The sequence below is a fragment of the Anguilla anguilla genome, chromosome 15 (assembly GCF_013347855.1).
Source record: "Anguilla anguilla isolate fAngAng1 chromosome 15, fAngAng1.pri, whole genome shotgun sequence".
In the NCBI taxonomy this organism is placed as follows: Eukaryota; Metazoa; Chordata; class Actinopteri; order Anguilliformes; family Anguillidae; genus Anguilla; species Anguilla anguilla.
In genome coordinates this window covers 23,919,726-23,932,991 of record NC_049215.1, presented here as the reverse complement: position 1 = coordinate 23,932,991, position 13,266 = coordinate 23,919,726, and the positions used below count along the sequence as shown (strand labels likewise).

General features: G+C 47.2%; 1 protein-coding gene across 7 annotated transcripts in view; it reads left to right on the top strand.

Moving 5' to 3' along the window:
* agap1 (ArfGAP with GTPase domain, ankyrin repeat and PH domain 1) overlaps positions 1-13,266 on the top strand; it is a 148,667-nt gene that overhangs the window by 57,142 nt on the left and 78,259 nt on the right. For 4 of the 7 annotated variants that reach the window (XM_035394312.1, XM_035394311.1, XM_035394309.1 and 1 more), the window contains exons 2-4: positions 2,735-2,793; positions 3,177-3,264; positions 13,042-13,127. In XM_035394312.1, coding sequence (XP_035250203.1) covers positions 2,735-2,793; positions 3,177-3,264; positions 13,042-13,127 — 233 coding nt within the window. Of the gene's footprint in view, positions 1-2,734; positions 2,794-3,176; positions 3,265-6,465; positions 6,481-13,041; positions 13,128-13,266 lie in introns of all 7 variants that reach the window. The other 3 variants (XM_035394310.1, XM_035394307.1, XM_035394306.1) reach the window with 1 other exon arrangement.

Below are 13,266 nucleotides of genomic sequence, written 5' to 3'. Positions count from 1 at the left end.
GAGGAAGCCATAATATTTATGAATAGAAACATTAAAACATGACCAAAGAGATGATGGTTTTTGTGCGGCTGAGGGTACCCTGGTGGCACTGCGCTGCCAACTCAGGAGTTTCCTCTGGAATTCAGCGGCATTAGAATGGACTGGAAGGCCGTAAAGCCTTCAACCCCTCTGAGCTGAGGAAGCTTCCTGGTTAGGGGCTCTCTTCCTGTCCCCCCCCCCCCCCCGGCCCAGGCCAGCTGTGCGGCGAGACACTCTCCCTTCTGTGGGGGGGGTAGGTGGTGTGACTCCCTTCCTGTGCTGTAGATCGTGACCTTGCCCATCATGGATGCCAGCTCTTCTCTTCATAAAGCCGTCAGATCACCCTCTCAGACGCCATGTTTTCAAGACCGGAGTCACAAGGTTTTGTTCTGTAGGTTATCGCTTTTCACTTCAAACAGTGCTGGCGGTGTTTGAGAGTGAGAGCTGCATTAGGCTGACCCTCACTGTCCACTGCTGGCCTGTATGGCTTATCTGTGGGACCAGGACATTTAGCCTCATTCAGATCAGCCTAAAGGTCCTGCTCTGCCTGCCTCTCACTGCTCCTGAAACGAGCCCTGTCGACTGGGCTAGACGAATCCTGTTCACTGCTGGCTGTCCGTAAGCAGGTCTGAACCCGGGTCCAGATACGAGCCCCTGTTCGACTCACGGCCTCTTCCAGGGAGTGCTTATGATCGCTGTGACATCATCGGGCCCAGTGTAGGTTTCAGGTTCCCATCCTTGTCCTTTGTAAGTGTGGCAGTGCGGCCAATCCTGGCCACTTGGGTTCCAGCGTTCAGATGTGCCCCAGAGTCTGTCATCACATTCAGACCAGCGCTGATTGGCCAACAGTCTTTCAGGGATGTGTGTGATTGGCTGTAGCCTTGCTAAGTGGAATGAGAGAGAGATTCGCTGTATTTTATTATGTTTTCAGATTAAAATATTAATATGCAGTAATATTAACACAGTAATAATATTATAATGACAAGAAATATATTTTGTCTGAATGTACTGTAGGACCTACATACTGTGTGTTTGCATGCGTGCGTGGGCCTGTGTGACTATTAGGTGGTAACTAAGGCAAAAAAACCTACACAAATCCCAGCCAATTTCTTTTTGTAGGTGCTGGCGTCCAAAAACTGATACATAATGGACAGGCTGAAAAGAATGGCACATTCTGCTTTCATATATAAATCATATTTCTATAGGCTATTATGTGATACCATGCATTTGAATTGTTCATACATGTAGGTTAATGCGCATGAGCCGCTGCTTGTGTAATTTAACTGTATTCTGTGGTCAGTGCCATTAGCGTTTATGCTAAAAGCAGCCTTTTGTCTGCTGTCCAATCAGAATGGCAGCACATGCCCCTGCCCGAGACCCCGCTGATGAAAGCGCAGCGTTCAGTGCAAGTAGGGCACTTCCAGCACTGCAGTGTTTTCCCGCTGCGTCAGCGAAGGGTTAACTGGCGGAGGCTTGCGTGGGCGGTCTGGCAAGCGGTTTGTGAGAGGGAATATAAAATATACAACAGTGTGGATGCTCTCGGGGCCGGGGGGGTGGGCCTGCGCTTTTCTCTCCCCTGTCTGCCGCTTCAAACGCACGGCGGGGGGCCGGGGGAAATCACCGGCTCTGTGACAGCGCCGCGGTTTCGCCGGGCTGTGGGCGCGGAGGGGGCCGTGCGTCTGCCTGGGTGCAGGAGCGCTATTCCTACCACTGCGGGGGTTACTGGTCCTGTGCTGAAGGGACTTGATTTGCTGTTAGTCACAACATAAACTTAGCAATTATATCTCTTCTGCTAGCTATACTTCACAAAAGTCTTATTAATATGTTTGAAGTAGGACCATTGAAAATTTTGGAAATTGTCCTTCACGGACCTCATTTTTCTCATTAGAGGGAGCTCTGTGTTGGATACACACCACAAAACCGTTCTATGGTACTCACCCATGTACAGTAGGAGCATGATACGACGCTGGTTGTGGGGCAGGCAGTGCAGATGCAGCGATGGATTCAGCAGAGCTGCACAGTGTAATTGGCTTTAGATGCAGTGATGGTTTAAGCAGAGCTGTTTCTTGCTGCACAGTGTAATTGGCCTTGTTGACACTCCTGACTGCAGCAGCACTGACAGGCTTTGAGTGGTGGTGGGTGGTACTGAGTGTGGCAGGTTGCCGGTGAGGCATCGACACTAAGGAAAGAGACCGCTTCCCATCATGCAGTTTCCTCCCGTGCGCTGCTATTCTCCGCATCTCATTCCCCCCGTCCTGTTCTCCCCCCACTCTCGCTCTACCTCACAGTCACTTTCTCCAGGATATTACTGCTGAACAGGCTGCAGCCCTGGTCTCCCTGACAGACTGTGTGGTTCTTGTCTCCATTTTTGCCTGGCTGCAGGAGGATCAGGCAGTGTCTGAACTCTGAACACCCTGTGAAGTCCATATGCTTTTGTGCCTTTTTGGTCTCTGTTCCCAGCTGACATGGCCCTGTCCCCATCACCCCATCCAGCTGTTTTGTTGATATCCCGTCACTGAACCACAACTCCCATTATGAGTTTCTTTTCTTGTACAAAATACAGCAAATCCATGTAGGCCAAGGCCCTCATGCTTTCATTTTTTTTTCGAAAGCACAGGGACACCATAGAGGGTTGTGATGTGCATGAAAACGTGCTCGTTTCACTGTGGCCCTGTCGGCTAACGCCTCTCTCTCCGCTTCTCTCCGTATGTTGCAGACGCCTTCGTGAACAGCCAGGAATGGACCATGAGTCGCTCGGTACCCGAGCTCAAAGTGGTGAGTTCGCCCTCCTTCCTGCGACCGTTTGTCTCCGGGCTTTCCCACATTCTGTATGGATTATTCCAGAGCAAGGCTGAGACAGCGTTTTTTCCCCCTTCCACATCAGTCTCTGCAGTTTGAAGTAGAGCCACTTAAATAAATATGTGAGTGAGTGCAGTTCATTCAGAAATGAAGAGCTACATTTACTTTGCATTATGTGTAATAAATGGCAGTATTGAGGAATTCTCGAGTATGTTTCTGGAACAGCAGTATGGGATGCATCTCAGTGGATCTTGTTCTGAAATCCACCTGCAAAAAAAAAGATAGCAAAGGTTTGGGGGAAATGGAACTCTTGGTCCCAGAATGCAGCTCATTTACTCATGTTTCCTCCTCACCTCTAGGGGATTGTGGGTAACCTGGCCAGCGGGAAGTCGGCATTAGTGCACAGGTACCTGACCGGTACTTATGTGCAAGAAGAGTCCCCAGAGGGTAAGCGTGCATCCAAACTTTTCGCAGTGTTGAGTCTAGAGAGAGTCCACACTTCTGAACACTCCTGTCGTTCCTGTTTGAATCAGTTTTTGTTTCTGCCGCAGTTTTCTGCGGCCGGGGGAAATGTCACTGACTGGGTCTCATAATATTAACATTGTTTTGACTTTCTAACTCTCTCACACAGTCTCGTAATTTCACTGCTAACGTGGCTAATCCAGGGAATCCAGCAGTGGGAGGGAAGACTCACTTGGCGCATGATTAACTTGTTGTCTGACGGCCCACGTCTCTGGCTGTCCTGCTGTTGTCCCAGATGTTGGAATTTGAGACCAGTGTTGAGCTGGACTTCAAGGTCTGGGAAAGCGTTGGAGTCGTAGCCATACTTAGACATCGACCACTTTCAGTTATGAACTCACTAACCTGCACATTTAGTATTTTAAAAAAATAAGCTTACAGTTGCAACTGCTCACTAGTTTAGAGACATTGTTAGCTTTCTGTAAGGAACTGATCTCTGCATCAGGCTGATGTGCTGTCTTGTGCTCTGCATTATGGTGAATCTGATTGGCTGGGAGCAGGAATAGACATTGTTTATTCAATTAAAATAGTCTGTTGATATTTTTGTTGAAGAGACTGGGATATTACAGACAGTGGAATTTCAAAACTCTATTAAATACATTTGGGCGTGTTCTGATGATGATGGAATAACGATGTGAAGTGAAGAATACTTAATGCATGTAAGCTTTACTTCTGGCCTCTTTACTTTTACTTCTTTACTTTAACAAACAAAGGCGTCCTTAGCAGAATCACCAACACCGCCTTACTGTGGTTTAGCAGTGCCGTTTGCTTAGCATAACTTCCTCCAGCCTTGAGCCGAAGGGTAATTTTTTTTTACCCAACACCTGTTCCTAGAACCGGGATTGCAGACCCCGAGGAAACCATCATGTTCTCCATTCATAATTGAGAATGGAAAGAGGTTTGCGCCAACCCCCCTCAATATGGGAAGGCCCCGGAACATATCCGGTTTCAAAGGCACACGTTTAAATATTTAATTCCTCATTATTAATGTTATTGCGCCCGCGCGGAACTGGCGCTACAGAAAACCTTCCTTTGGGACGAGGCGGCGAGGCGACCCAATACTGGAAATGCGCCGTTTTAACCCCGTGTTCGCTTAATTCACCATTTTACCCTCTATTCCCTTGCTAATGTCTTTGTAAACCAACGAAAGAGGGTAAATGGTTAACCGTGTCAAACAGTAATGCGCGTACATATTTTATGCGCATTAATTGCGGCGAAAATGTGACGACGCGTGCAGTTTGCATGGGGAGAAATACCATGGCGCCGCCTAACAAGCTTCTAGTACTCGGCCGTTCCTTTGACACAGTCGATAGGAAGTGCAGATTTCCTCCGCGCTGATAAGCGCATGCTGCTTGTTTGAATTGGGAGCGTAAGACAGCAGTGGGTCAGTAGTAGAAGCGGGGTCGGTCGCTCGCTCGTGCTGCCAGCGGCGAGCCGCGCCTGCAGCAGTCACAGACGTCCGCGGGCACGCCCGCCCCACGCTGCATCGGAATCAGACGACCACGCAGTCCAAGAATTCGCGAAAACCCACAAACGTCTTGTTTTTTTTTCTTTCTTTCTTTCTTTTTTCCGCCGTCCGACCGGCGTGGCTCCTCTATTTGCCCACATATTTTTGAGGAAAAATGGCGGTGTTGTGTTCTTTGAGATGATTCCAAAAGCAGCGTGACGTGAACCGGACTCGAAAGTAGCATGTTTTGTTGAATTGGTGCAACAGCTGTTAATCTTTAAAGTAATGTAGAAATTACACATTGGCCGTTTCAAAATAACATTTTGAGCCTTTGGTAGTGTTTTGGTATGATGTTATTTTTATAAGCTTCAAAGATGAGCATTTATATAGCGGGTCATAGCCAGCCTGACTCGCATATTTTACATTTTTACTCATGATCCATTTGCACGGTAGGATATTTCTGTAAACAGCTCCATACATTTTCCAGTGAATCACCAGCAGTGCTCTGTATGATAATGAATATAAATCACTTTATTATCTGCAGCGTATTGTTTGCAATGATAATTTGTCGATCAGATTCATCTGCAACATTCTGAAATTACTGTACAGACTTACAGAATTTTTAGTTGTGGCCAGAAGTGGTTCAGTAACCCATACCACATACTAGCTGGCAACAAGGGCTGTACTTGATGTTTGAGTGCTTTTTTAACCTACAAAGTGCCAAGGTCTGTGAATCTCAGGTGTACCCTTTAATGGTCCCTGTGTTAGATATTAAACAAGCCCCCTTGTCCATGTGTTTAGTTCCATGTGGGATCCTGTCCTCTTGTTAAGACTCTACAGATAGACAGAGTCTCCCTCTTTGCACATTTCTGCAACACTGGGAGTCGTAACATTTATTTAGACCTGAAGGGAATTGAAACACATTTTACAGAGCGTTTCTTCCTTTCAACACTGCCTCTCAAGACAAAATTCTAATTTATAAGCCTCATTTGGCACAGGTAAACGTCAGGAGGATTTTTTCCCCCTCTAATTTTTTAAAATTTATTTTGGGGAATGACATGGAACAACAATGTAAATCTGTCTTCAGTTCTCAGTGCCTTATATTCCCTGCCCTTCCCCATTGACGGCTGTTCTTTTTTGTGTGAGGGTGGGGGCAGACAGGAAGCCCTCTGAACTCGACTTCCAGAATCTGGAGCGGCAGTCCTCATTTCGCACTTTTGATAAAAACCTGCACTTTTCCCCTCCTCCCTGAAGGGGAGTGTGAGGTTTGGAGGACTTAGAGAGGGCCGATGTGCTGTTTTCACAGGAATACGGAGGAGAGATAAATCCCCCTGTTAATCACTGAGTGGAACATTTTACTGAAGAGGAAGAACTGCGGTCCCTCGATAAATGAAAATGACTTCCTCCTGCGGGGATCGGGCGGCCCACGTGTTCCGTGTTTTTCTGTCTGTGGAGTGGCGGGGAATGGAGACGTTCCCCAGGCTTCTCTCTCTCTCTCTCTCTCTCTCTTAATGGGCTCAATCTTTCTTCCAGTGGTGCGCCTCAGACTTTTTTTTCTTCCTTGTGGTTTCTGAAGGTGTTAAAATGACTGTGCATGAGTTAAAAATGGGCCTTGCTTCTTTGATTTGTTTTTCTTCATTTCTTCTCTCTCTTTTTTTTTTCCTTGGCTGCCTCTTAAATAGCTGACGTGGATGCAGGTAACTATCCTCTTTTGTCTCTCCCCCTCTCCTCCCCTCCCCGGGAGCTCTGCTTCGTAGTCTTCGTAGGCTAACCGGGCACGCTCCCTCCACGTAGCAGTTCGATCCGCTCCGGGTTCCATTGGCGGCTGCATCTTCTTAACGTAACAAGAACAGCTGACAGTAGTCGAAACACATCAAAGTGCCATTTCAGCATCGCAAGAAACACAGTGCCATCGAAGGTGGATGGTTTTCTGGAAAGTCTCAGATTTGGTCCCTGTGAACGTAGTTTAATATGCTCCCTGTCCAAAGTTCTGTTGGGCCCTGAGTGACTCAGTCAAGTGAGGGTTTTTCAGTGAACACAGGCTGGGCCTTAACATGGCTGCTGTGAGCCTGGGCTAAGGGCATTAGTCTGGGGCTCTACTGCAGCAGAGCCCAGCTGGTTTTGTCCCACCAGGGAATTCAGTCATAGTCCTTAAGGTCACTTATGTTTGAGCCACCCCCCCCCCCCCCCCCCCCCCCCCCCCCCCACAACAAAGGCCAGGAACTCACAAGCTAGCAGTTGTGTAAAGAGAGAGGTGAGCCGGATCCTCCTGTAGTACTGTGTGGACTGTAAGATGTGAAGTGGCCACAGGCTTGCAGGTGAGCGTATCAGGAGAGGGCATGTACTTCATCAGCAGTATTCTTCTGCAGGGACAGATTGCACATTTACAACTTAGGAGGCACAATTGGCAAATCAACAAAAAAAATATATATATATAGGAGATTAACATTTGAATGAAATAAAAAACCTCTAGTTGCCCTGATGATTGAGCCCGAACCGGATCGAGCTGCAGTTCTGCATTACCATGGTAGCCCCCCGTGTGTTGTCCTCGTGTACCCCCATCGCCCATCGTAGGATTCCAGTCTTCGGTCACTGTCCATCACCCCAATCATTGCACCTGTGTCCCACACACAGCCCCACAGTCCCAAATCCACCCATCGCACTCCGTACTACACACTACGCACTACGCTACTTGACGCACGTTCCCTGTGCTCTTGGATGACGGACAGGGCAGCGTGTGTGTCTGTGGAAGCAGGGTTGTCGGTGGTCACCCATGGCGGAGTTTTGTGTGTGTGTGTGTTCTCCCTGGTCCCGGAGGCCGTGGGACCAAGCTTCCACTGAGACCGGGTCGATTGGAAGAGGGGGTCAATTGTTTGTTTATGTGCTTGTTTATGAGAATCGTGTCCTTTTCACTAAGCCCTCTGGAGATTTGGAGGGACAAGCAAAATAGAAATAGTGTGTTTAAAGTATGAAGGGGAACAGGCCAATCAGCGGTCATTGCACATCTGTCTGTCTGTCTGCCAATCTGCGTTTCTCCATGTGTTTGTGTGTCTTTCTGTCTGTGGTAGTGCTCGTCTTTTTTTAATCTTGTTTGCCCGTGTGTACCAGTTTGTGTGTGATCGTGTACACATCTCAGTGTGTGTATGCCTGCGTCTGTCCATAGGCTCAGTGAAACACAAAGCTGATTGAAATGTCAGGTACAGTACAGAATTGGAAAGTGCAGTCGCATAGTGACATAGTTGTCATGTGACGCGCGCACACACACCCCCACGCTGGAACGCCGCGCGCAGATCTGTCCCTTTGCGCCGTACCGTAGCGTCACAGCTGGAAAATGCTCTATAATTAAACAGGCTGGCGGTCGGCTGCGCTGACCTTGCCGCTTCCTTTTCCCTGACAGCACAAACACACACCTTATAATTATGGAAAACACTGCTATCGATGCGCACACACACACGCACACACACACACACACACTCTCGCACATGCACACGCACGGACGTGCGCATACGCGCACACACACCCACCCCTGTTTTTTTTGCCATCTTTGATAATCTTTTTTTCTCTCTTCAATTAGGCTACTGTTTGTAAGCGCGTGTTGGTACTTTAGTTCTTTCCTACATCCATACTTTTTAATAGGCAATTTTTTTTGAGTTTGGTCATTTAAACAGTATGTTCTTTTTCAATTAATTTAGATTCATGGGTCGGATTTATTTGAGCAGTTGTCACAGTACTGCGGTTAACTTCACTTGCAGAAATACAATCCTGCACTTTTCAGATGCTTTTCAAACACCGCACTGGGAAATAGTGGAATTGCAAGCATTTCATTCATGATTTCATTATGATAATCAGATTTATGTTTATTGAACTGTCATCAGTTCATTTTCCAAACCCACAATGCCAGTGGAATATATTAACATATTCTTGTTGCTTTTAGAAGAGTGCCAAGCAGATATTAGTCTTTTTTTTTGTGAAAGTACACTATTGTAAATTTAATAGATAGACCACAAAGGCCTTTGTTAAAGACAATAAAGGCATTTTACAATATTATCCATCATAATTAAAGCAGCGAGAGCGAAGGTATTGTTACAGAGCAAGGACAGCAAGCCTCTTCAGTGGAAATAATTAGCCGGGGCAATCTCATCTGAACACACTATTAATTATTGTGGAGCTTGAATGGTACCTAATTAAAACACTTGCTTAATGCAAGTGATGCATCCACACATGCGCTGGACGTGCAGAGAGGATGTTTTATTGACAGGCAAACATGAGACCCAGAGGAAAATTAGAGCAAAGATCCAGCGGTAAACAAACTATTAAAGCCCACCTAGGAAGCTGAAGTAAACACATACAGCTGCACTGCCCTACATCTCTAATTTCACTCACAGTCCGCCGGGCTTCTGTCTGTCCGTGCGTACATCTGTCTGATACCGCACCGGTTGTTGACACACTGCAGGTTTGCTGTTTGGTTTCAGAAGCCTTCCTGCAGAACCGGGCATATACAGTGCATAAGTCAGCCTTTCGCACGAAGTGCTAGGCCGTGGGGTTGATTCTGCAGTGTAACTTCAGGACAGTCTGCAGTCCTTTTGCGATTTCATTATTTATTTATTTTTGCTTTATTCTGGGAGGGGTGAAGGAGAGCGGTTAGCAGGTAGAGGAAGGTCCATAGAGGGCAAAGTGCCAGGGCATGGGGATCGTACCACTCTAACCATGCTGGGGGGGACGGGGGGTTACGGCTGGAGAGTCGGTCGCCTTACGGGTTTCGTCGCATGTCTCACCCAAGCTGCCAGTTTTATTACAAAAGCAAAAACATGAATGACTTAGTTTTTTGTCTGAAATTCCATTGATGCTGAAAAGAGTGCATCAGCCCAGTGTCAGGTTTACACTTTAAAAGGTAAATTATTGAAGATGGTGCATCAATTTATTGTCTGCATCTGTTAGGCTTACTGTAATGTCCATAAATCTGTGACTCCTGATGTGTGTTTATTATGGGTTTTGCAGGGCTTTCATACTAATTGCTTGGCATGATTAACTGCATGGCGTATTTAGATTCAGTTATAACATACAATAATACATAATATTATCCATAATAATATTTGTATGCATAACTGGATTTGTTTTGTGACCATGTTTAAATGGAGCTCATATCCATTTTTTTTAAGCACACTGGCTATGGGCCGGCCTGTGGCATCCAGCTTTGTGATGCATTCTGGGGATTGTAGGCACACAAGAATAAAGGTAGAAGTTAGAATTATCACGCTCATTTCCTGTAAAAGGTATTCTTTTAAATGTAAATACCTTTCATAGTTCAGACTAGCGGCGTGTGCGTGAGTTTGAAGCGTGTGGGGTAAACCACACGCGCGGAGTTGCAAAGCGGTTGTCCGTTCTGCTCTCATGCATTACTGGAGGGGTGGAATGTCACGCTGACGTAAGAGGAGGAAATTCTTAGAATGTGACGGGAGGACTGCAGTGCTGTGAAACGAGTTCCGTGCTTTTCAGCATGCATACCTACCGAACTGCAATGCCTGGAATGCAGGGGCACGCATTCAGACTCAGATTCTGAGCTCTAAGCAGTCTGTGAAAAGCAGATCTGGCTCCATCTTGCGCAGGGGTGTCGAACTGAATCTCGAGGAGGATGCAGTGTCTGAAGGTTTTTGTGTTTTTCTTTCTGTCAGCTGCCAGTTAAGGCCTTGAGAACAAAGTGTGTGGACTCTTCAGCCAATCAATGTTTTAAATGAGACACTTGTGCCAAGAACCCATCGAAAACCAGCAGACAATGCGGCCCTCCTGGACCGGAGTTTCACACCTGTGATCTTGACGAAGGACTGAAATGGTTTGAAATTCACACGGCCTTAATTACAATACGCTTTGTTCCTAATAGAAGGAACAGACTATTATTTGTGAATGATTCTCCTGTGGCATTATGTCCTCATCAGTCACGAAGCGGTGTTTGGGAAGTGGCTGTTTCCCCGTTTCCGTTGATTGGCCACCCGAGACGGAGCAAGGAGGGGTGTGAAAGGACCCCTCTGCTGATGTGGACCGGTAGCTCCTGACCGTTTGCAAACCATTTCAGCGTGACCACACCCCACTCCCCTCATCATGAGAGGAATCCCCCCAAAAACCTCTCAGTGTTACTAAAAGAAACAACCCACCTCACGCCACTCCACCCCACCCCCAGCAGCTGTGGCTCTCCCTGTCTCTTGCGCCCCCAGCGTGTTTCGTAATCCCCCTGAAGAGGGGGGTATTGGTGGGGGGTGTTGTGGGAAGCCCGTTGGCACGGACCATCTGCACCTCACTGCGGGGGTCTGTGGGCTGCTGTCGGGTGTTTGGCGGTTCCTGTGAACCAGGCGTGCGGTGCTTTTGGCTTCCCTTGTGGGGAGTCTGGTACCACGCACTCAGCCCCCCCACCATAACCCCCCCCCGGGCGCTAAACAGGGCTGTCTGCACCCCGAATTCTGTGACACAAAGGAACTTGACATACAGATACACCCCCAGTCAGGATGCCAAGCTTATCGCAGGGTCATTACCCACAATCCAATCAAAGTGCCAAGTGCCAGAATAAGCAGCGGGTGCCAGATTTACTGCTGTTATCACTGTCACCTCTGCCCTGGACAGAGGTTGCCAGATTTACTGCTATCATCACTGTCACCTCTGCCCTGGGCAGGCTCTATACCCACAATACGGCCGTGTCAGGAAATGATGATTCAGGACATGAATTATAAATTCACATCAGTTTAATTCAGTTGACCCACACCCATATGTCTCATGGATTTCAATTCATTTGCTGAGTTGACTCCAGTGAATGGTAATTGAGCCCCACGCAGAGAAGCTGCATGCTCTGTGGGTGGGGTGGAGTCAGGTTCTTAGTGTCTTATCACAACAGCCACACTGAGATGATGGCCCTTCAACAGAGAACTGCCTGTGGGAATCCTGCACAAATCCATCCGTTGCTTATGTCAAGCCATGCTGCAGTGTTAGCTTCCCAGCTGACACACAATGTTATCACAATGTTACTGGAATGTTTAGTAAGTGTTATAACATTTCCACTGCTGGGCAGTATCATTGTGAGGAGGTTTTGTGTTAGCTGGGTTGTGCTTAGGTTTCCCTTGCTGTGCTCCATGGGGTATAGCGGACCACTTTTCCATGCCCTCATCTCAAATGCCCGCGTCCCCTCCCCCTCTGGCCTGCTGCCTACCCCAACAGCATCGGGGCGTCCCCGGTTTGGGCTGTGTCCCCTGGGCTCCCTCAGCATGCCTGCAGTCCCTCTCAAAAAAAACACCCCCACGCTTCTCATATCTGGGGTGCCCTCAACAGGAGGACCCCTTCAGTGTTGTCTCAGTTGCATTATGACCCTCAGCTGGCAGTTCACTAGGAGACTCTTACATCAGAATCACACCCATTGTCACACACCCTTCACATTAGAGAAGATCTCCATAATGCTGCTGTTGTTGATGTTGGTGCTGTGAGTGATGTCACTGTTTTATCCTGATTGGGCAGTGGTTCTCCAGTAATTCATTTGAACAGATTCTGATGATGTCAGCAGAATGTCTGTGTGGGATTTGTTGCTCTTCTCAGCAAACAGAATAGTTTTGCGGATGCACTTCTTTAAACTCATGACTAAAGTAACTTGAGCACAGGGAAAATAACAGCACTCTGATCGAGGGGCTGAAACACAGACTCCTTTACCATCTTTAATTGGGTTTGATTGCTCTAGATTTGGCTTTTGGGTGTTAGTAATTCAGTACAGTTCAACCTTCCTTGAGGCTTAACGGACACTTCTGATGAAGGTTAGCAAATATGTAAAGTTTACTAATTGAATATACAGCATGAGAATAGAGTACTAATGCGTTCAATACAAACATCATTTTTGATGTTTTATATTTATGGTTTATATTTACTGTGTTTGGAGAGGAAGTTCATACCATCTGCTTGGATTCTAGAGCGTGTTTGTGAAGTGGCCATTATGTCTCATCTTGGCAGTTCTGCATATTTATTTTTAACAGAAAACATTAAAAACACAGACAGCTAATACCATAGGGGTTTCTAATAGAGGTTGCTAAATATTGTGGAGAGTTTATCCGCTAATTTTCCTGTCAGTGAGCCAGTGAGTAGTGGCTGGAAGGTTAAGGGTCTAGTTCTGACTGAGACTCCTGCCTTTTTTCAAGATGTAAATAATGAAGTGTTCTGTGCTCTTAAGGAGAGATTTTCGACCAGCGCATCTTGCGTGTGTCTAACCACGCCCACCCCTCTCCCCTCCTCAGGAGGACGCTTCAAGAAGGAGATCGTCGTGGACGGCCAGAGCTACCTCCTGCTCATCAGGGATGAAGGGGGCCCTCCAGAGGCACAGGTTGGTACTGCAGGCCCAAATCAAAGCTTGTGTGAAGACCCCATCTCCACACGTGCATTTGTAAGGCTGCTGTAGTATTTCGTGAACTCGTCCTATACCATATACAGTTTCTGTGGCAGGGTGAGCCAGAATGGGGTGG